At 48.1% G+C, this 23,433-nt stretch overlaps 2 protein-coding genes across 4 annotated transcripts in view; one reads left to right on the top strand and one right to left on the bottom strand.

Moving 5' to 3' along the window:
* Positions 1 to 1,289, bottom strand: part of KSR2 (kinase suppressor of ras 2) — a gene marked incomplete at its 3' end in the record, with an annotated part of 199,297 nt that extends 198,008 nt beyond the window's left edge. The window contains exon 1 of the mRNA XM_083717114.1: positions 1,123 to 1,289. Coding sequence (XP_083573240.1) covers positions 1,123 to 1,215 — 93 coding nt within the window. The 5' untranslated portion in view covers positions 1,216 to 1,289. The remainder of the gene's footprint in view (positions 1 to 1,122) is intronic.
* Positions 1,290 to 10,196: 8,907 nt separating this feature from the next.
* RFC5 (replication factor C subunit 5) lies at positions 10,197 to 22,784 on the top strand. 3 transcript variants are annotated; one of them, XM_083717512.1, is made up of 11 exons: positions 10,197 to 10,325; positions 11,621 to 11,685; positions 12,479 to 12,615; positions 14,602 to 14,681; positions 15,822 to 15,895; positions 16,504 to 16,663; positions 17,603 to 17,684; positions 19,129 to 19,258; positions 19,994 to 20,071; positions 21,180 to 21,234; positions 21,823 to 22,784. In XM_083717512.1, the coding sequence occupies exons 1-11, from the start codon at positions 10,258 to 10,260 to the stop codon at positions 21,917 to 21,919; spliced, it is 1,026 nt and encodes a 341-aa protein (XP_083573638.1). In that variant the 5' UTR covers positions 10,197 to 10,257; the 3' UTR covers positions 21,920 to 22,784. The 3 variants fall into 3 exon arrangements, with proteins under 3 accessions (XP_083573638.1, XP_083573639.1, XP_083573637.1); XM_083717513.1 differs by having other exon boundaries at positions 10,274 to 10,325; positions 12,484 to 12,615; XM_083717511.1 differs by lacking the exon at positions 10,197 to 10,325 and adding an exon at positions 10,373 to 10,940.
* Positions 22,785 to 23,433: the final 649 nt, after the last annotated feature.

The following is a 23,433-nucleotide window of genomic DNA, read 5'->3' as shown; positions in this document are numbered from 1 at the left end:
AATAAATTGGGGGGGGGGGGCAGGAAGAAACACAGGCCTTTGACAATTGGGTGACAATTCAGATGATGAACTAAGGGGAAATGAGGCTACTCTCAGCAACTCTCAGTGCCCAACCACAATGGCCCTGACCTCTCTCTGCTGTCCAGGCATATCTGCCTCTGCATACTAGCTGCTGGGAACGGCAAGCAGGGAGAGTTATTGGCCCTGCAGACTTCCCACAATAAGGCATCTCCGGCCAGCCACTGTGAGAACAGGGTGCTGGCCGAGATGGGCCCCCTTCGGCCTGACCCAATAGCCCCTGCTGATGCTCCCAAGTCAAAGGCCGCATGGCGCCTGTCTCATGCGTGCCGAACACGTGGATCTGGTTCTCTCTCCCTCCCCCCCCGCACCCCACATTTCAACCACGCGTGGCAAAAAGAGGCCCACCCCCACCAAAATCTCGCCTTCTGGGCTCCCAACAGGACTGGGCTGGGGTGAGGGGAACCCTTCCAATCAGATGCTCCAGTGGGCACCTTCGGGGTCTCTCTCTCTCTGGTGCCTCTCCCCACCTTCCCAAGAGTCCACAGAGACGGTTTTATTTTTAACTATCCCTGCAAAGGCAGCCACGACAAGAGGGAGGCTGTATCCACCGACGGCCTCCTTCTGGGGGGGGGGGGGAGACAGAGGGATCTATCGTTCTGTGGCTGAGCAAGGAGAAAACCAGGAAGGAAAATTGCCCTAATGAGGGCAAGGATGGGGGAGATCCCCTTCTCTTCCCTCCCCCCTACTAAAAAAGAAAGAAAGCCAGCGACACCTTTAGGCACCTGCAGGACGCGCAGCCTCCGTGGCGCGCGCTTTCTCTCTCTCTCTCTCTCTCGTACACACAAACACACTCACAGCTACGACCAGGAACCCCCCCCCCCTTCCGCGTCTCCCCGCGCGCCCCTCGGTGGCATAGCCTTCGAGGGCCCGGACTGAGGATGGACGGGGCGGAGGGGGGGGACGAGAGAAGCGCCCCCTTCCCTCCTGAGCTCCAGAGTCCCCCATCCCCGCGTCCGTCCGTCCATCCCTGGACGACCCCTCACTCTCAGCCCCCCACCCTCTTGCCAGCCAGCCTGCCTGCCTCTCCGGGCCTCGCCTCACCTCCAAGGTGCGGATCTCCTTCTGCGTGAGGTCGTTGGACGTGGCGCATTTGGTGCGCAGCCCCTCCAGGTTGGAGATGCTGATGTCGATCATGTTCTGGACGAGCTCGCACTGCTGCAGCGCTTTCTGCAGGCTCAGCGGCGGCGGAGGGGGCGGCGGGGGCGGCGGCGGAGGGGGGGGCAGCAGCAGCGGCGGCGGCGGGGGGTGGCCGGGGGCCGGCACGGCGGCCTCCTCCATGGCTTGCCCCTCGGCCGCCTCTTCCTCCTCCTCCTCCTCCTCCTGGATCAGGGGGATGCGGCCGCCGGCCCGATCCCCCCAAGCGGCGGCGGCGGCGGCGGCGGCGCCGCGGCCGCCCCCTCCTCGCCGCCCCCACCGCGCCAGACCTTCCCCGGTGCCGCCTCGCCCGCGCGCTCGCTGCCTCTCTCGCTCGCTCGCGATCGCCCGCCCGCCCCGGCTGTCAAGCCTCCTCCATGCGAGCCTGGGCGATCTCTCCGGCAGCGGCGGCGGCGGCGCCTCCTCCCGGGGAGGGGTCGGGGCGGGGCGCGCCGGAGCCCCGGGGGAGCCCCTCGAGACGTTCACACGGCAGTTCCACGGGCGACGCGCGGTTTCCTTCGCCCAGCGCTCGCTGGCAGCCTGGATCGGGGCTGAGGGCTGCTCTTCGCCCGGCCCGCAGCGTTCGCTCCGCCCGGCTCCCGCATCCACACACGCGCGCACACACACGCAGGCGTCCTGCCTTGTCAAACCGCGCGGCCGCGACACGCGAGGAACGGTTGCGGCGCACGCCTCGCCTGGACGGCCCCCCCAGCCCAGGAGACGTGAGTCCCCGAGACGGCTGGACTCCCGCGAGGAGGTAGAGGGGAGTTTAAAAATATATAAACCCTCCATACTCATTTTCCTACATCAGCGTAGTTAGTCCTGGCTGGAGTCAACAAGGGGGGGGGAAGAGAGTTTCTCTGAACATGTGCAGAGGGCCGCAGTGTTTCAGTTACTTAGGTGTGTGGCTTTTTTCCCTGCATCTATAGCTCATCTTTTATCTCCATGGAGCTCAAGGCGGCGCGTGTGATTCTTCCCTCCCCCCCCCCCCACACACACTTTCATCCGCCCAACAACCCTGCGAGGCAGGTTAGGCTGAGAGAGGCCGTGACTGGCTCAAGGGCAGCCCGCGAGCTTCATGGTCGCGTGAGGATTTGAACCCTGGTCTCCCAGTCTAGCGCTCTAACCACTACACCACACTGTCACCTTGGTTATTGTTTTGTAGGCGGGAGGGCGGTTGGGCAGTTTCTAAGGAGACGTGGACCAAAGGTCTGCCTTCTTGAAAGGAAGTTTTATCCGTTGATATGGATGGAAAAGCCAAGGTATCCCTGTATCTCTTTAAAAAAAAAAAACCCAACCCCCAGGTGTTGGTGATTGAACCTGCAATTGGGGTTGTTTGCCTTCCCTTGTCCCACCTTTCCACCTGGCCAGTCCAGCTAGTCGACACATCTGGGAAGAAATACAAAAGTGGAACCAACCACAGCTCAGGCATAGAGCACAAACTTCATCTATAGAAGGTCCCAGATCCAATTCCCCAGCATCTCCAGCAAAAGTTGGGAAAGACCATTAGCTGAAACTCTGGGGAGCCGCTTCCCAATGGTGTAGAACCTTCGTGCCCTCCCCCCATTTCTCTGTTCTTATATTGGGTTGGCGAAGGTCTGTAGGATGGTGGAACACCTGCTTTGCACATAGAATGTCCCAAGTCCAATCCCCAGGTTGTGCTGGGAGAGACACCTGACTTCAATCCTGAAAGCTGCTGCCATTCTATGCCTCCACAGCCAGAAGCATTCTGCCTTTGAATACCAGTCGTTGGGGATCACAGGTGAGGGAATATGAAACAATTTTGCAAAAATGGGTGACCAGAAATCAGGTCTTATCTTATAGATCTCCATTGGGATCATGTCTTCTCCTGGAGCTTTATTAGCTAGCTGGCTTGCGATTAGCCTCTTAATCTGATTGGGCGTGATGTCTGGCCATTCTGGCAGTTCTAATAACTGAGTAAACTTGTGGGGGTGAGTCAGGACAGGGGCCATATATTCCTGTAAAATATGTCACCTAAACCTTTCCTTGGACAGATGCTTCTAACAAGTAGCCCAGCCCACTTGTACCTTGGGCAACCGGATGCCAAAATTTCCATGAGTCCTTTTGAAGTGCTGCGTCTCCCAATGCTTTCCACTGTTGTTCATAATATACAGTATTTGTTTCTTGCTTTTAAGTAATAATTTATAATTGTATCGTAATTGGGCTACCTCAGCTTGTAGAGTAAGATTGTGCTTATCCTGTTTTAACTTCAATTTTCTAAGTTCCCTAGCTAGGCATTTTTTGCTATTCTGACATTCCTTATCAAACCAAGTCTGTCTTTTAAACTTTTTGTTTTTACAGGTGAGGGAATATGTGGTCAGCATCTGCTGAAAACAAGCAGCTGTGACTGGTACCCATTAGGACTTTACAGAAGAAAGCAGGGATGTCAACAGCAGGCAGATCCAGTGACAGGTGGAGCCAACTGATGCTAGTTTTGTTCACTTCTTCCTCACTGCTGAGTTCTACAAGGGCAACATGGAGACTGACAGGCAGGGCTGCCCACCTGGACTGGTTGTAAGCAAGAAGGTGAGAGCTGGCTGAGGGCAGGCCGGGGTGGTGTCCCATGTGCCCAAATGGACCTCCCTCCACTGCATTAGGGGGTTTTCAGCTGTAATGCATGGAAGTTCTCTCTGGACAGACATCCCATTAGGGACAGACATCCACATGTGAAAAAATTAAAAAATTCTGGGATATGATTTATAACAAAATGAAAAAACTTTTTAAATACACTTTCCCAAAGAAACCAGAGGCTTTTTTGCTAGGGATAATAGGGGATGAATTAAGAAAAGAGGACCATAAATTACCGTATTTATGTACGCCACAACTGCCGCTAAGATTCTAGTGGCTCAAAAATGGAAAACCCAGGAAATCCCAACTTTAATGGAGCGGCAGACGAAAATGTTTGAATACATAGAATTGGCGGAAATGACCTATAAGATTCGAAACCAAAAAGTAACAAAGTTTGAAGAGGAGTGGAGTGGAGTAAATTTGTTGACTACATACGGAATAATTGTAGAAGCTTAAAGACTGTAGCAGGGTTAATATAAATCTTGCGACGTGGATAGAGTGTAAATAAGAATCAGTAAGAGAGGGTGTTAATCGTGAAAGCCGATGTAGGGAGGGAAGTCCGGGTGCGATAATGTGCATGGTAAATAAGTAGACACAAAAATGTTGAATGTAAGAGTATATGCTTTATTTATTTTTATTTTGGAAAATCAATAAAAAGCATTTTTTTTTTAAAAGGGGGGGACATTTCCATGCAGAAAAGTGTTTCTAAATCCTGCCTTGCTGATGCATGTGGGCATACTGGAAATCGCAGGTGGGCAGTGCTGTTGCGCTCAGGTTCTGCTTGCGGGATTCCCAATGGGACATCTGGTTGGCTACTGTGAGAACAGGATGCTGGACTAGATGGGCTATTGGCTTGATCCAGCAGGGTTCTTCTTATGTTCTTACTTGGTACAAGGCATCTCTCTATGTTCTCTGTCTCGACATCACTTGCTTTAAAAGGGCAATGCTACTTTGGGGAAGGGCCATAGCTCAGCGGGAGAGCATCTGCTTTGCATGTGCAAGTTCCCAGGTCCAATCCTCAAGAAGCATCTCCGGGTGGGCCTAGGAAAGAACTCTCCCTGACAGCTTGGAAAGCCACTGCCAGCCAGCGCAGGCAATATTGTGGTAGATGGACCGATGGTCTGACTCAGTAGAATGCAGCTTGCAATGAAAGCCCTACCTGGGGATGCCAGGGATCAAAACTGGACATTCTGCATTGCATTCAAAGCAGGTGATCTCTGGCTGAGCTTTGCCAGTCCTTGGCATTTGGATGTCTTAGGCAAAACAACGAAGTGCCAAGGTGCACAGTGCCAAGGACAGCCAGCTTGTTCTGGCATCGAAGGCAGAAGATCCCACACACGCATCTGTTCCTGGAAGCGAAAAAGCCACCAACAATAAATGAAATAACTAATAATTTGCTGCCTCCTCATGACATCCAACATCAGCTGCCTGAGTGGTTAAGCACCTGCTTTGCATGCAGAATGTCTCAGGCGTTCTGCCATCCCCAGGTACTGAAAAGAGGGAAAGTCCATCTGAAACCCAGAAAACGTAGTGACCTAGTGACCCAGTGGAGGTGGTTTCCATTGCGCCAAATGGAGCACCATTCCACCAACTTCATCCTGCCCTCACCCAGCCCTCATATGCCTGCCTTCCCGCTTACAACCTGTCAAGGAGGTGTGTCTGCATCTCCTTAGTCTCAGCATTGCCCTATGCTACGGTGGAATCTACACACACATGAAAAAAGGCTGTGAAAATGCTCTATAAAAGTTTTGAAAAATACATCAAATTTGGCATAGCTCACTGTCACCATCTAGTGTCACATTTGTACATTGCGCTTTACAACACATTTAAAATGTTTTATTTGCAGCTGTATAGCTGAGTCCTAGAACACAGCAGTGAGCGGGAGGGTGGGAACAAACCCAGATCGAGTTGGCTCTGCCTCCTTCTTGAGCGAGTTCCATCCTTTAACTCTGCACAGCAGGAAGAAGTGCTTCCTGTTTCCTGACCCAGTCTTCCAACATTCAGTTTAATTGGGATGCCCACGAGTTCTAGTGTTATGAGTGATGGAGGAAAAGTTTTCTCTATCCACTTTATGCCATGCATAATTGTATAATTCTATGTCACCTCTTAGTCGCCCTTTTTCTAAACTAAAAAGTCCCAAATGCTGCAACCTTTGGTGGAGTTGCTCCATCCCCTTGATCCTTTTGATTGCTCTTTCCCAAACCTTTTCCAACTCTAAAAAAAATGTTTTTGAGGTATGGAAACATCCCCACTCCTGCTACAGACAATACTGAGCTAGATGGACCGATGGCCTGATCCTGTAGAAACCAGCTTTGCAGAATGTATGCTTTCAGATGCACAGATCTTCAGACTATTTGGCAAAGGTCTTCCTGGCCAAACAATATAGTGTCCAGGAAGGTTTTAAGCCCCAACACTTCTGGTAGAAGCTAGCTGCAAATTATTGCCTAGACTATCAGAGTGTGGAGTCTGCCCTCCTCGGTTCCTTCCTCCGCCCACTCCCAATTAACCTCCGTCTCCAGGACTCAGTAGTGGGAGGGAGCACAAAGGGAGAATCACCAGGGCCCGCCACTGTGACATCACCAGGGACTACCTCTAGCTCTCAGCTTTGGGCTCTGTACTTGCCAGGCCTGGGATGCTCCTGACCTGGTGTCCTTAGATATAACTGAATGCGGGATCAAACTGTCCAGGTACAATACACACTTTTTTTCTTGGAAGCTTAACCCCAATGAACCCATTGATCTGATTGTGATTATATGTGCATGAGAAAGCTGCACAATAATACTGGGGGTGGGGGGAATCTGATGCAAACCAATAAAAGCAGTCCGCTTTGCTTCTGCACTTTGGAGATCATTTTGATCTGCAAAAATCAGCATTTTGATCTGCAGAAATTCATGCACAGATATAAGTGTTATCACTTGCTGAGCAAAGCACTTCCCAAGCGGGCTTCACTTAAAGACACCAAACCTGTGTGGGACAGCAGACTTCTGCCTCCAAAGTCCTGCATCACTGCATATCAAAGAAGGTTTTGTTGTAGTCCCCCCTCCCCCGCCCGCAAATTAGGTAGCAAGCAAAACAGGCCACTTGCGGCCAAGAAAGGTGATACTCTTGCCCTCACCCTGACACATCTCTTATCTATGGCAGGGCTGGGGAGCCCTGAAACCACCTGGTACATTTAAGAGAGCTGCTAGCATGTCTTGTTCCTTCGTGGCACATTTCTCATCAGCAGAGAAACTTTGGTCATAAGGAAAGAATCATAATATGCTGGAGTCAAACTGTCAAGCTATGTTTGCGGAAAGCCCTAAAGTAATTACTGTGTTATATGACAAACCTAGACAGCATCTTAAAAAGCAGAGACATCACCCTGCCAACAAAGGTCCATATACTTAAAGCCATGGTTTTCCCAGTCGTGATGTATGGAAGTGAGAGCTGGACCATAAAGAAGGCTGATGGCCAAAGAATTGATGCTTTTGAATTATGGTGCTGGAGGAGACTCTTGAGAGTCCCATGGACTGCAAGAAGATAAACCTATCCATTCTTAAGGAAATCAGCCCTGAGTGCTCACTGGAAGGACAGATCCTGAAGCTGAGGCTCCAATATTTTGGCCACCTCATGAGAAGAGAAGACTCCCTGGAAAAGACCCTGATGTTGGGAAAGATGGAGGGCACAAGTAGAAGGGGATGACAGAGGACAAGATGGTTGGACAGTGTTCTCAAAGCTACCAGCATGAGTTTGACCAAACTGTGGGAGGCAGTGGAAGACAAGAATGCCTGGCATGCTTGGGGTCACAAAGAGTCTTGGGGTCACAAAGAGTCGGACATGACTAAACAACAAACAATGCCACATATAGGTAAAAAAAGGAGGAGGAGGTAATGGACCCTGGACGGTTAAGTCCAGTCAAAGGTGACTATGGGGTGTGGTGCTCAGGCCAAGGAAGCTGGTATTCATCCACAGACAGCTTTTCCGGGTCATGTGGTCAGCATGACAAAACTGCTTCTGGCGCAATGGAACACCGTGATAGAAACCAGAGCGGACAGAAACGCCATTTACCTTCCCACCACAGCAGTACCTATTTATCTACAGTACTTGCATTGGCGTGCTTTTGAACTGCTAGGTTGTCAGGAGCTGGGACAGAGCAACGGGAGCTGAACCCATCGCAGGGATTCGAACCGCCAACCTTCTGATCAGCAAGCCCAAGAGGCTCAGTGATTTAGACCACAGCACCACCCGCATTAAAGAATCCTGGGAACTGTAGTTTACCCCTCACAGAGCTGTGCCCCTCCTGTGGTTTCCAGCAACTGTTATTCGGAAACATACTGCTACAGTAGCCATTGATAACCCTCTCAATGAATTTGTCTGATTCTCTTTTAAAGCCATGTAGGCTGTTGGCCTTCCCTGCCTCCTGTGGGAACATTTTCCATAGTTTAACTATGTGCTGCATGAAGAAGTACTATCTTGTATCTTCCAACATTCAGTTTCTTTGGAATGCCTGTCAGTTCTAGTGTTATGAAAGAGAGAAAGTTTTCACTATCCACTTTCTGCATAGATAAACTTCCATCATGTCACCTGCTACTCCTTATTTCTCTCTAAACTAGCAAGTGCCAAACACTGCAACCTTTCCTCATAAGGGAGTTGCTCCATCCCTTTGATCATCTTGGTTGCCCTTTTCTGAACCTATTTTTGGATGGGATTCAATCACATTCTGTACAAATAAATTCCAGTTCTGCAATTATAATTGTTTGGGAGTTCTTGGGCAACAAATCCTCTCCACTAAAGATAAAACTTTTTGCGATAAGCGAAACGTCATATAACCTCCCCACAAACAAATCAGAATCAAGGCTCACTAATTAGCCAGTGTCGTCTAATCTAACTTCAAAAAAATCACGAAGAATACTTAGTAACCAAGTCACCAGGAAGCCCCCTTACATCCTGAAATAAAAGTAACTTTTCTATATTGTAAAAAATAATTGGGGTATGTATATGCCTTACAATTTAATCTTGAGTATTAGGGAGAAGGCAAAAATTAAAGCATTCTGCCAAAACCCAGACCTAAGAGATATGTTTACCATTAAGTTGTGTGACAGAAAAACAGAAAACAGCAGATCATTTTAATAGTACCTTTAAACAATAAAAAAGGATGAATGAGATAAAATAGGTAAAAGAATGAAAATTCAGATAAACAGGTCGCCTGGAAACATTCATATATTTAAAAAATAATGAGAGGGTATGTGTTTTATTATTGAGTAATGGGGGGGGGAATTAAAGCATTGTTCCAAAGCCCAGATCTTAAGAGATACATTTATCATCATATTGTCAAAATGCAAAATCAAAACAAATCGGGTAATGTTAATAGCATTTGTAGTAGCTTCTTTACATGGGGGGGGGAGGGAGAGAGAGAAATGGGGTGAAAATAGGTAAAACAGGATGATTAAAAGATAGTACCTTTTTTGTTATTAAATAAAGGTGATGTTCCTATATTAAAGGGGGGAATCATTGGTGCGTGTGTGTTTTATCAATGTTGAGTAACTGGGGGCAGGGGGATAGAATTAAAATATTATCCAGTTCTTAAGAGTTGTAACAACAATCAAGCATCAAACAAAACATATTCCTGAATAAAATTATGGTCCCTACATGTTAGAACAAACAAACATTGGCGTGTGGCTGGGTGTTATTAATCTTCAGTAATAGGAAAAGGGAGGGGGAAATTAAAGCACGATTCCCAAAGACCCAGCTCTCGAGATAAATTATTTACCATTAAATTCGCCGCGAAGCACAAAACCAGAACAAAGCAGATGACTTTTCACAGCATTTGTGGTAGCTACTCCCCACCCCCATTTTTTAAAAAAAAATAAGTAATTACCAATAAAATGTCCTTAACTATACTTATTGTGCCAAACACACAAAAACAAAACGAAGCAAGAGATTATGTTTAGAAGAGTGGGTTGTCGTTTTTTGCTAGCTTGCCAGGTTTTTCAAAATAAATATAGCTGCATCCACTCTTAATGGTGCCAAACACACAAAAACTGGACAAAAAGCAGATGTATTAACCAGGAATTATAAATGCTTGGGGGGGGGGGATGACACGTGCGCGTGTGAATCGCGGGGAGGGGGTGGAGATGGGCAAGGTGCCCATCCGTGAAGCAGCCTCAGAAGAGCCACAGAGATGGGAGAGGAGTTTTCGCTGGGAGGCGCCTGCTCGCTCGCTCTCTCTCTCCCCGCGAGGTTGCAGCAAGGCCCCGCCCCTTAGTTACCAGAAGCAGCAGAGGCGCCTTAGCAACACGGAGGGAGGGAGGGAGGGAGGCAGCCCAGCAGCCGTAGCCGCAGATACCTCGGCGCGGAAGTCTCGCGTGCTGCTGCTGCTGCTGCAGCTGCTGTTCGTTTTAAATTACACATCTCGCGAGAGGCGAGGTTGGGCCGCTTTGGCGCCGGCGAAGTGAAGCGGCGCGAAGGTTCGGCATGGAGCGCGCGGCGGCGGCGGCGCCTGCGGGGAGGACGGTGGCCGGGAGGAACGCGAACTTGCCCTGGTATAGCGCTATCAATCGATGAAGGGCGGGCGGGCGGGGAGTGTGCTGTTGTTGCTAGGAGGCTGCGTGATGGGGGCCATTAGTCCCCCCCCACACTCCCACAGTTTCTTTTCCGGAGGGCAGGGGACTTATATTCTGCGCCAGGACTCCGCTCCGGAACCTGTTTCCCAAGCTAGGATTTTTCCCTTGGGGTGTTCTGTGTAAATCATGCCGAGAGTGTCCCAGAGCATGTGCAGAGTGTTCTCCTCGCTCACCTTGCTGTTCTCTTCATTCGTTCCGCTGCATATTCATCCACGGAGCTCAGCGAAGCAGTAAGCACGGTGCCATAGCTGTCAACGTTTCCCTTTTTTTAAAGGAAATTCCCTTATTCCGAATAGGATTCCTCGCAAGAAAAGGGAAAAGTTGACAGTAATGCAGGATGCTCTCTTTCCACCACCCCCTCTTCCTGGTGATGGTGGTGGTCATAATAACAACAAGAATAAAAAAGTGTATTCCTGTGTTGTGTGAATACATAATAACTGCAGCCATATATTGTAGGATTCGTTTCGGTCCCACACTTGGGATCTTCTGTCGAAAGGTAGTAAAGGCATATGCGCAGTGCCAAAGAATGAGGGGGTAAATGCCAGCCTCAAGGGATAAAATGACCCATTTTGATATGGCGGTAAGCGTCTGGGGTGGGGATTCTTGTTTGGGAGGTCTGTGCAGGGCCATTCTCTGCTGGGGTGAATAGAAAGTGGTAAGCAAGCAAGGCAGCCTTTGAGCTCTTAGGCAATTCTCGTCGTCAGGTATGGGGTACCTTTGGCCCTCTGGATGTGATTGTACTAAAACTCCCATCATTCCTGACGACTGTCCATGCAGCCTGGGACTGATGAGAGTCCAGCCACACCTGGAAGCCCACAGGTTTCCCATGTCTGTTTTGTGTGTGTGCGTCTCATAAGATTTCTATCCCCACCCACCCAATGTAGACAACCCTCACCTCCAAACTTAACTTGAAATCCGAAGTTGAGCAGTCCTGGACTCTATCAGTCTGTGGCCCCTTCATTCTGGCAAGGCCACTGTTAGAGGCAGTAAGCCCCTGAATTCCATTTGCTGGAATCACTAGTTGTAGGGAGAGTTGTTGCCCTTGGGGGCTTCCCATGGGCACCTCTATCTGGCCACTGTGAGAACAGGATGCTGAACTAGATAAGCCTTTGGTCTGATCCAGCAAATCCCTTCTCATGTTCTCCTGTATGTGTAGATCAAGCCTATACCACATGTAGACAGGATTTCATCTGCATTCTGTCTTTTACTGACAGGGTAGAAAAATACCGACCTCAGACGCTGAGTGATCTGATTTCTCATCAGGACATTCTGAGTACCAGTAAGTATCACATACTTCCAGTACTTTTATTTAGCACCTCAAAGCCTTTGGGAAACACATAGTTTCTTCTTAAAGCAGCTTTTCCTGATAGTGAGCCTCCCCAAGTCAAGCTATCTCGAAAAGTACCAAAGTAAGGAAGGGCTGTTTAGCTTGTGATACACCTTGTGATAACAACAAGTGTGATGACAAGAAAGGAAGAGGACTATATGGCATAGATGAAGGGTCATGAGCTGTGAAAAAGCATGTACTGTAATATCTGTATTCCTTATTTGCAGTGCATTGACAAATGCAGTTGTTGCCTTTGGACATCACAACAAACCACAGTTTGTTGTGACAGGAATGAGCCTTTGCAAGCGTCTCATCCTTTGGCATGGCCACCAAGAGATCAGACTTACCCATTTCAGATTAATCATATTTGATTAATCTCAGAGATTAATCGTTTGAACAAGTCAGCTTGATAACACATGGTTTGAACTTCGTTTATTTCAAACAAGCTGCAGTTAAAGTACAACCACAGTTTAGATTGCAACAAGCTTCATTAATAAAATAAAACAAGCAGAAGCTTTTGCTCTCACAGCCAAAAGGAGGGAGAGTGGAGTGACTTGGACCAACAGCTGTTTGGCCTTTCACCACCTGGTCGTTTGGTAATTTTAACTTGGTTTAAAGGTTGGAACCTGCTTATTTCTTCCCTCCATCCCTTTTGCCTTTTGTGTCATGCCTATCAATTTGTAAAAATTAAATTCTTAAATTGTTACCTTGAGCGTCAGAAATGTCCTTTCACCTCTCCTACCAGTTCAGAAGTTCATCAGTGAAGATCGACTGCCTCATCTCCTTCTCTATGGACCTCCAGGGACTGGCAAGACTTCCACCATTTTGGCCTGTGCTAAGCAGCTTTACAAAGACAAAGCATTTGGCTCAATGGTCCTTGAGGTAAGGTAACCGAAAGAGCTCATCATCTTCTCTAGACTCTTGTGCCCATTCTCTGTGCAGAGGAAGTGAAGAAATCACGCTGCACGATTTATATTTTGTTAGCCTGTCCTATCCCACTACTCAGGAGTGATAATACTTTTCTTTGTTGCTCATCTTCCAACAAACCTGTAAGGCAGTGCTTTTTTCTTTTAAAAAAATGTTTAGGGGTACTCTCATTTTTCTACTCATATTGAAATACTGCCCCTCAGGGAAGCCAAACCTAGATTCACAAAATGTTTAAGGGTATGCGTACCCCTGCATCCCCCCTAGGAAAAAAGCACTGCTGTAAGGTATGCTGCTGACATTCCTGTCATAGAAAATGGGGTGGAAAGTCAGAGTTTATAATGAGAAACCTACACGGGAGAGGTGGTGAAATAACTTAAGCTCTTGGACCAGCTTCACTAGGTGCCTGTTTGTCTCTGAGCTCTATGCATAGTGCTGGTTTTGAATTAAAGCTCTGTGTGACCTGGGAGCAAGAGTCTTCTTTTCTTTAAAAAAGAGTGTTGGCTTTACAGAGTTTTATTTTAGCAAGCTTCTGCAGATATGTGATCATAGGATAAGCCCTGCTGTATCAGTTCATCAAATCCAATATCGTACATCCCACAGTGGCCAAGCAGATGCCTCTCAGAAATTCATAAGTAGCTTCTGCAATATTTTATAGGCAGGGAGAATATACAGTGGTACCTTGGTTGTCAAACTTAATCCATTCTGAGAATCCGTTCAGCTCCTGGAACCATTTGAAAACCAAGGCACAGCTTCCGATTGGCTGCAGGAGCTTTCTGCATTCAGTTAGAAGCCGCGTCGGACATTCCGTTTCCGAAAAACATTCGTAAACGAGAACATTCACTTCCAGGTTTGCGGCGTTCGGGAGCCGATTTGTTCGGGAGTCAAACCATTTGACAACCAAGGTACCACTGTACATTTTGGTAAAAACAAAATAGGAGTGCTGACAACATACTGTATTAAGTGGTATATACATTGTTGAAGCAAATCTTTAAAATACTTGTATCTGAACTACAGGATAGGAGAGTATAAGAGAAGAAACAGGTCAAATCTCTCCATCTTTTCTGGCAAGAGGACGTCCTTTATAGCAGAGCTGCACTAATTAACTGATTTTAAAATAACACTTTCCTTAACTGAAACGGGGTTTCCCAAACCTCTGAGTTCATTGACCCTTTGATGAGTTTATAAAGTTGTCATTGACCCCAGCCAAAATTCTTAGGAATGTAAATGCAATAAAGTCAAGAAATATATATCTATATATATTAAAAACATTTATTAATCATCAGCCATCATTACTAAGAATCACAAAATGTGAAGAAGGAGGAAGAACAATAAAACAGCATGTTCTGAGAATACTATTGAATTGTGGAATTATTAGAATTGGAAGTTTCTTGGTGGCAAGGGAGGGACATGCCCTTTATTTCTGAGACTCATAGCTCCTAATTATATTTCTCACACTGTACCTTACAAACTCCTCTCTGTCCCCAGGCCCTTTTTGACACACCACTGCCCCCGGTCTTTATTCACCCACCTACACCTTCCCATTAATCCTGGGTTGGGGGTGAGGCGGTCAATACAGACCACATTGGGATACCCTGAACTAAAATGCAAAAACAGAAATGTCACCCACTCTCCATGAAAGAATTGCTGCATACCTGCATCATCTGAAAACAAATGATGGGTTGTTGTTTTTTGCTTTAGAACCACTGTTGTTTTTTTCTTGCCTATAAACCAGTTGACTAACGCTCATATGATTTTAAATCCGCAAAGATTTCGTTAATTGGACGAGAGCCCTGCTGTTTAGCAGTTGGTTTCAATGGCGTCTATATGGTGCTCACATCTATTTAATTGTTTTGATATGATAATAAAACAGCCTCCTCCTGCCCGCCTCCTCCCTGTATCCTTACTTCTAGTTTGTTAAATCCCACTTTCCTTGCTTTTCAGCTCAATGCTTCAGACGACAGGGGAATTGACATTGTCCGAGGGCCTATCCTGAACTTTGCCAGCACGAGGAGCATCTTTAAGTAAGTGCCCAGGACCCTCCAAGCCCTTCCTGAAAGTTCTCTCCCCTCCCCCCAAAAAACCCTTTTGAAATAGTGTGGTCGATCCACCCACAGCCTTAACAGCCAGCACATAGGGCTCCTTGCCACCATGCGCCTCAATTGAACATAGAATAGGTGCCCCTGGGAGTGATGTGGGTTGGCGTTCTGTTGCTTCCTGGTGGAACTGAACAGAAAAACATACTCAGACCACTTTGTAAGTAATGCTTTTAACTGGGTGCTTCCAAACTGGTTTTTAAGGATTTTCCATTCAAAAGCTTAGCCCTGTCCCATCTTAAAACCGGGACATAATAAGCCCCTCTCTCCCTAATACCGCGTAAAATTACTTGCACAGTTGATAGAAATAACATTAATATGAACTTTTACAAAGAAGAACGTTGAAGCATGGTTGTATAACCCAATACAGAGAATACTTAAAAGGGCTCTAGTTCATCTTTCAATTATAACAGCAAAGTAGAAAAACCCATTCCTTGCCCTGAAAAGACTCGAATAAGCTAATCCAGTGGTCGCCAACGTGGTGCCCAGTCATTAGCTATGCTGACTGGGGTTGATGGGAACTGGAGTTAAGCAGCATCTGGAGGGAACTAGATTGGCTACTCCTGGGCTAATCTTCAAGGCCAGGGCAACCAATGTGATGCTCTGCATTGCTTGCTGGACTACAACATCCATCAGTCTTAGTCGTCTTGGTCCGTGGCCAGGGATGATGGGATTTGTAGTCCACGAAGATCTGTGAAACACCATGTTGGTCCCTCCTGTCTTAGACCCCAACCTGAGTCTTTGGTCTCCAGGTCTGTCACAGAAAGATTCTGAAAGGTGACATTTTGCATACCCTGTGCCGTGTTTTTTAACTTAACCTTGCCACATTGTCACCTAAGCTCGTCACTTTCAACCGTAGCCTGGAGTCATTGTCCCAGTCGCCTGCTGAAGGTTTAGCCAGGGCTGTTCAAAAGATGTTACTTGAAAGCTGAGGTGTATCCATAGAAAAACCTATTTGCCAGGCTCGACTCCGCCTTTGTTTCTTGAAGATGGGTTGCATCTGTGTCTTTGTGGTTTGCTTGAAGTTCTGTGTCAAACGTCAGTCATCTTCTCCTTCCCTCCTGCTAGGAAAGGCTTTAAGCTAGTGATTCTGGATGAAGCAGATGCCATGACGCAGGATGCCCAGAATGCCCTCAGGCGTGGTAAGTTTACCTTGTGCTGGGGGGAGTAATAGTGTTGCAGGTACAGCGAGCTCACGAGGGTAGCAGTTCCTAAGGCTGTATCTGCAGCATCTTGAGGTTGCACTGAGAGAGGCTCCTGCTTGGCCCCTTGAAGAGCCTCTGCCAGTAGTGTAGGGTTCTCCTAAACGTGGAGCACCTGTGTTCAGTGTAACATGGAAACAAGCCGATGGAGGGAAAGGAATGAGGAACCTGCGACCCTCCAGAAGTTGTATGCCAACTCCTGTCTGCCCCAGTTGCCACGACCAGCAGTCAAGAATGATGGGAATCGCAACTAAGCAGCAAAGGGGAGGGGCAGCAGTGCAGGGGTAGAGCATCCTTTGCATGCAGAAGGTCCCAGGTTCAGTCCCTAATGATGTCTCCAGGTAGGGCTGGAAACATCCCATCTTGAACCCTGGAGAGCCACTGCCAGTCCGTGTAGACAGTACTGAGCTAGATGGACCAGTGGTCTGACTTCGGTGTAAGGCAGCTTCCTATGTTCTCAGCCTTAACTGCATTCAGTAGGCCTCTGTCCCTGCTTCAGCCTCACATGAGCTCATCTCTCTTCCCAATCCTTTGCGCCACCTCTCCAGTGATAGAGAAGTTCACCGAGAACACCAGGTTTTGCCTAATCTGCAACTACCTCTCCAAGATCATCCCAGCCCTGCAGTCCAGGTGCACCAGATTCCGCTTTGGGCCCCTGACTCCTGAGCTCATGGTTCCTCGGCTGCAGCACGTCATCGAGGAGGAGGGGTGAGTAAAAAAGCTCAGCTGGGGGGCATCGTGGCTTTTCCCCTTTGACTGCGCCTGGCAACCGTCTTCCTCCAATTTGTGCAAACGTTGGAACAGTCGATCTAGCGTTGGGAACATCAGCCCTAGAGTACTTGATTACAGCTCCCATATCTCCTGTGTATTGATTGAGTTTTGAGGAACTGCAAGGTTGGAGGGGACCAGAAAGTCCTTTTCTTCTCTGACCCTTGAGACTCCACACACACACACACCCTGCCGACCATACGTGCCTCTGCAGCCATGCCCCTTCCCAGCCCTGCTCCACACCCTCCTTGAGAGTTTTTGCCTGTCTGGAATGTGTCCTTGAACTCTTGATAATGCCTCTCGTTTGGCCAGCTGGTGTGTTTGTAGAAATTAGCCTTCTGTACAAAGGTAGAATACACATTGGTGGGCTGGGGGAAAAGTACATCTGGCAACCAATGTGCCACTTTGGTTTCAGATAGTACATGGGTAGGTGAGTCTAAAAAGCCTGGGAGACAAATTTTCATGACCCTCTGGCCACCATGGTGGCTCATTTACCAGAAGTAATGTATTTAGCATTAACTCTGGAGATGCATAGTCGATTGTGACCACACTAAGCCTCTTAGCTAAACCTCCTAGGAGTTAACGCTAAATACATTACTTATGGTAAATGAGTAATAGCCACTAGAGGGCAGTGAAAATTTCTGTCCCATGCTTTTTAGACTCATCTACTACCTGAAACCGAAGGGGTTCCTTGGTTGCCAGAAGTGAAATACCTTGGCATTTTTTCCAGCTCTCCCATTACATTGCTTGCTCCTTCTGCATTTGGCCCTGCCCACCACCAGCATGTGGCCCTCAGAAGGTTGCCCAGAAAGCATTGTGGCCCTCAGGCTGGAAAAGGTTCCTTTCCCCGATTTATTCTGTCCTTTTTTTGTCTTTCAGAGTTGATGTAAGCGATGATGGGATGAAAGCCCTGGTGACGCTTTCCAATGGTGATATGCGCAGGTCTCTGAACATCTTACAGGTACGTATGGCTTCGGCTTTCTGTAAACAGCCAGCCATCAGATCAGTTCCCTGCTCTCAGAAGAATGAGTCCTGCTGGATCAAGCCAAAGGTTTGCCAACTCCTGGTGTGTTTTCACTCTGTGGCCAGACAGTTGCTTCTGAGAAAACCAAAGCAGGGTGTGAAGACAACAGCTGTGCTGTGCGTCCCCCTCCTATTGTTTGTCCCCAGCAATGGAATTTGGAAGTGGAGGACCTTCACTTATTGGTAGAGCACCTGCTTTCCATGCAAAAGGTCCCAGGTTCAGTGTGTGGCCTCCAGGTTTAGACTGGGAAAGACTCCATGTCTGAAAACCCTGCAAAGCGACTGACAGTCAATGGAAATGATACTGAGCTTGATGAAGCAATGTTATGGCTGGTTATAAGACTTTTCTATGTTCCTACTTAATTCAACCCTTTATTTGGAACCATGAGGACTAGAAACTTTGGTTTATTTGTATTCTTTTATGGGAACGGCCATAGCTCGGTAGCAGTCATCTGCTTTAAGCATCTCCAGCTTGGGCTGGGAGAAGGTCCTTTCTGAAACCATGGAGAACCACTGCCAGTCAGTGTAGACAAAAGTGAACTAGATAGACCAGTGATTTTTCTCAGTATACGGTAGCTTCTGAAACTGGCACGTGTGTGTGTGTCCATGCACAACCGCAAATGCATTGTGCTCTCTCTGGAAATAGCATATGGCTCTCTGAATTCAAAATACACACTGCCCTGTGACAGTATGTGAAGAGAAGTCAGCGAAAGGTGAAATGGGCCTGAGGGTTTGCAGCTCAGTGCCTGCCCTGCATCTTTGTAGCAGCCTCTTCTGTTTTGCAGCAGCCTGTAGTAGAGGCTCATTGTTTCTTTTTAGAGCCATGACTTCATCTGCAGCCGCCTGCTTCCTCCTTCACCCCTTGGATGCAGCTCCCAGTTGGTGCCTCTCCCCACCCTCCCAAGTAGCATCTAGCTCTCTCCCTCCCTCCTTCCCTCCCTCTCAACTGGAGTTGCCAGATTCCTCCTAATTCTTAACAGCATTTTGTATTGACACAGATTCACTAGCCCACCTAACTAAGAGAGTGTGGCAAACACACCTCCATAGTTGGAGGCAGTAAATGATTCTGAACACCAGTTGCTGGAAGCCCCAGGAGGGGAGCAGCCTCTTGTGTTCGAATCCTGCTTGCCAGTTTCCCACAGGCATCTGGTTGGCTACCCTGAGAACAGGATGCTGGACTAGATGGGCCATTGGCCTGATCCAGCAGTTTCTCCTTAGCCGTCAGTGTTCAGGAATGGTGGGAACTGGAGTGCAGAAGCTTCTGGAGGGCCACAGCTTCCCCTGCCCTTGTCTTAAAGCAGAGGCTGAATCAGCTTTGGTTGCTGGTGTCAATGCCTTAGTTCCTTTGCTGCACAACGGTTTCTCTTCTCTTTCCCTGCCAGAGCACATCCATGGCCTTTGGAAAGGTGACCGAGGAGACAGTCTACACCTGCACAGGCCAGCCGCTCAAGTCTGACATTGCCAACATCCTTGATTGGATGCTGAACCAAGATTTTACCACCGCCTACCGCAGTATCCTTTGAACCCCATGCCAAGCGGAAATCCACCTGCAAAGCACTGGGCATAAACGGTGAACTGGTCCCCCCTTGGGGGCTGTCAGATCTGAGTTTTCTGTGGGCACTCCAGTTCAGTAAGCAGGGATTCAGGTAGGGAATTGCATCCGTTCTACAGAAAATACCCGTCGTGGACTTGCAGGATGCAGAGGAGTGGTGAGAGACAGCAGCCGGGGAACCCCCCTAGGGAAGAAGGCTGAGGGCCAGGGGATTGGGACGATGAGAGATCAGAGGGAGAAGCAGCAGCAGACTGGGAGATGTTAGAAGCTGAAGAGGCAACAGAGTTTAGTGAACAGGGAGAAGCTGAGGCAGAGAGCAGTTCAGACTCTGAGGCTGAGGTGGAGGGTGGCAGAGGCAGAGTGAAGGCAGGCTGCTGAAGAAGCTAGTCTCGCCTCTGGTCTCAAAGAACTCTGAGAAATGAAACTGGCAGAGCAGGTTAGTTGTGCGCAGACGCTGCCCGAGACCTTGGGAAAGACCCTGGAGATGAGGAGTCTTAGTGGACACTGGGAAAGCAAGGACCTTCAATCCTCACAAATGCTTCATCGGTGGAAGACCTAGAAAGAGTTGCTGAGACCTCTAGACCTGATCTGTGTTGTTTCCTTGAATAAAGGGTTAACTTCACCTGCTTCAGGTGAGCTACTGCTTTGTTGATGACTCCTACCCTGACAGTACCTCACCTTGACACTCTGCCCAGATATCATGGAGCTGAAAACGTTGAAGGGTTTAGCGCTTCAGGACATCCTGACAGAAATCCACTTGTTTGTCCACCGAGGTAAAAAAAAAAGAAAAAAACCGCCTGGGGATTGGAGGCTTTCTCTGTGTTCTGACACAGATCAGAAAGGCTGATCCAAGAAAGCTGAGTGGTTCAGAGTTCTGAAACCATGACTGCTGAGCGTGCCCAGTAGCTCTGTTGTGGTATTGGCACTGTAGATCATGATAAAAGGGGGACATCTCTGCCTGTGTGTGTGCAGGTCCTGCATTTGGCAGAGAGGGACCTTAAGAAGATAGCACCTTTTCCCAGCAAAGTGGTCCTAAATGAGAACTTGGAACCCTTGTGGTGCAAAGCTCACAGAGTTTTCCAAACTGTCACTACACATTAGTGTGTCAGTTGCAGTGTGTTGTGTGAACGCTCCCTGCACTTCTCCCAGGGCTGGAAAGGAGTTGGTTTAACCTCTGGTTTACTAGTAAAACTGAATTACTGTGTCATGAAATGATACGTGTCTAAAAATCATGTCACCAACATGAAAAGTTGGGAAAACTCTGGGTTAGTGTGTTTGACTAGGAGCTGGGAGACCAGGGTTCGAATCTCCACTGATGCATTGAAGCTCACTAAGTGACCTTGGGCCAGTCACTGCCTCTCAGTCTAGCCTACGTCCCAGGGCTGTTGTGAAGGTAAAATACAAAGTGGGGAAGATGCATGTACACCCAACTTGAACTCCTTGGAGAAAAAAGTGGTATATAAAAAGTGAGAAAGAAATCAAACAAAAGCCATATTCACAGGCTTGCATTCTCCTGTGCGAGATTTAAATTATGATCCTCAATAAATCAGCCTTGCGTTTAACCACTAGCCTAGTAGCTATAGGTGACAAAGAATAGCTTGCAGGCAAGTGAATGGGGTGATGGATGAGGACCTGAACACCCAGCATAGAAAACAAGAGGCCACCTAGAGGGGGGAGCCCCCTGCCACTATTCTTCCAAGTCCAGCACAGAAATACCGGCTCTCAGCAGGCTAGAGAACAACTTTGCAGGCTAGTGACTTTTGCAAGCTTCTTTGCAAGGTTGTAATCGACAAGCATGTCTTCCATGACCATTGTGGTAGAATAACAGGGATTGTTGCTTTTTGGAAAATGTCAGTGATGGCTTTTTCTTTTGCTCTACAGTTGACTTCCCATCATCTGTACGAATCCAGTTGCTGATCAAGATGGCGGATGTTGAGTGAGTGTTACTGGACCATAAAACCGTTGTCTCCGGCAGGCGGGGGTAGGGAAAGCTGCTCTTGAGCAGTGACCCAGAATATTGCATACATTCCCCTTAGTGTTCAAAGCCCTAAACTCATTTTCCCCAAGCCCAGAACTCTGTTCCTTTCTTTCTTTTTAATAAAGTGTTTTAGGGTAAAATAGGCATAGCTCACTTAAACTTAAAGCACCAATTAACTGTTTTCCAGTTGTAAACTTAAGAGGTATATATAACCATGCAACATTAGCTGTGGGCAGTTTCTGGAAGACGGTGATAAAGTTGCATTTGTTAAATATTTTCCCTGCCCCATGAGGGCTAGAACCCTGCACGCTCTCTTCCTCACTGTAATGAAAGCCAAGATTGCCTGGTCTGCTGGGTGGAAGGCTCATATGGGGTTCGAATGGGCAAGGTCCTGGATGAGCTGCTATTAACAGGCTTGTCCTTAATCAGCTTCCCCTCCAAACAAAAGCTGCTTTAGCATCCAGCTATTTTCTTGTACGTCTGTCTGCCGCTTTGAAAATACAACTGACTGGTAGGAAGACTCATCCTCCATCCTCTCTTTTTCAGGCACCGCCTGGCTGCAGGGACAAGCGAGAAGATTCAGCTGGGGGCCCTTGTTGGTGCCTTCCAGGTCACCAGAGACCTGATCACAGCAGAGGCTTAGAAAAGCCCCCTTCTCTCCAGCTTCTCGTCTGCTGTCCGGTCTACAACTTCCGCTTCTGCAGCTCCAAAAGACAGAACTCCTGTTTGGCTGTGCATCTATGTTTTTGGCAGCTCTTTACCGAGCTCCCTCAGAATTTAGGGTCACCTTAAGGCAGGGGTGGGGAACCCTGCAGGCCAGATTTGGCCTTGCAACACCATTCCTTGAAGCCATGCCCACCTGCCCCTCACCTGCCATCAAATGTGAGACAGGCACCCAAGCGGCTACAAAGGAGCAGTCAGGAGCTTGAAGTGAGCTTCAGTTTCTTCTTACCTGGAGCAAGGCTGACTCCCCCCTCCCTCCCCACCTTTTAGCAGCTGGTTTCCAGTGAAAACTTTCGCCAAGTAGGCAGGACAACCCCACCAGTCAATCATATGATGTCACAATGACATCAGGCCATTGACAGGTGGGTAGCCACACCCACGTGCCACAGTTCATAAAACAGAAATGTGCTTTGGGGCAGAGGAGGGCGATTATTCAACATGGTCTCCAGGTCTAGATGGGTGCAGCAAGGTGCCATGCAGGAACAGAGGGTGAGCACCCTTGGCTTCCAGAGTGCGGGGAAAAGGAAAACACCTGCCTGGGTCAGGAGCCAGTAGCTCCCTGGATGCTTCCAGACCACTTAACTGCCATCAGCCCCAGCAAACAGTCAGAAATGAGGGAAATCGGGGTCCAATACCATATAGAGGGCCACAGGTTCCCCTAGGTTGCTTGAAAGCATCTCTTGAAAGGAGATTCTTGAAGTGTTGCCTTCCTCCTATTGAAATGCAATAGTGGGGGGTTTTTTCTGTGTGTGTATTGTAATAAAGCCCAATTTTATTAGCACCTAGCCAAAGTGTCTTGGTTCAATACAGTTCTACATCCAGGGTGATAAGTAATCTCACCTAGTTTTTTTGCCTGGCGATGCAAGGCCAAACATGCTGCTAGTTGTGTGAATTGCAAATAGCAGGCATGCTTTAACATACATCAGCAGAAGCTGCAGAGAGGCTTGAGCAGCAGGAGAGATGCAATCCAGGCGCTGGGAGCCAAAGTAACCCTGCCACCCACTGGCTTCTTGTGTGTTCCGGGAGCAGGATCCACTCCACCATGTCAGCCCTCTGGATATTTAACAATGTCATCTCTGTGCTAAACATGCTCCACTCTTCCAACCACTTCCTTACAGGCCTTGATTTCTAGACTGGTCATCAGCCTCTAGCCACACTTTCTGTACTGTAATTAGGCATGGAAACCAATTGGCTTCATTTATTCTCCCCGCGACAATACGTTCACTAGAAATCTTGATAAATTAACTCTCTTTCAGTCCAACATTTATGTAGTGTACAGGAGTGGGGAGAGACATTTCTATGAGACTAGCCTTAGAAGGTGGCTGCATTAAGGAGTGCGGCTTCCAGATGAATGAGATCCGCTTTCGCCTGCAGCTCCTAAGCCAGCCACCTACTTCCAACCAGCGTCCAGAACTCTGATCTCTTTGACAAAGA

Source organism: Podarcis gaigeae (assembly GCF_964106915.1).
Source record: "Podarcis gaigeae genome assembly, chromosome: 16".
NCBI classification, from domain to species: domain Eukaryota; kingdom Metazoa; phylum Chordata; class Lepidosauria; order Squamata; family Lacertidae; genus Podarcis; species Podarcis gaigeae.
The sequence above is the reverse complement of the archived record's forward strand: the minus strand, read 5'-3'. Positions and strand labels throughout refer to the sequence as shown.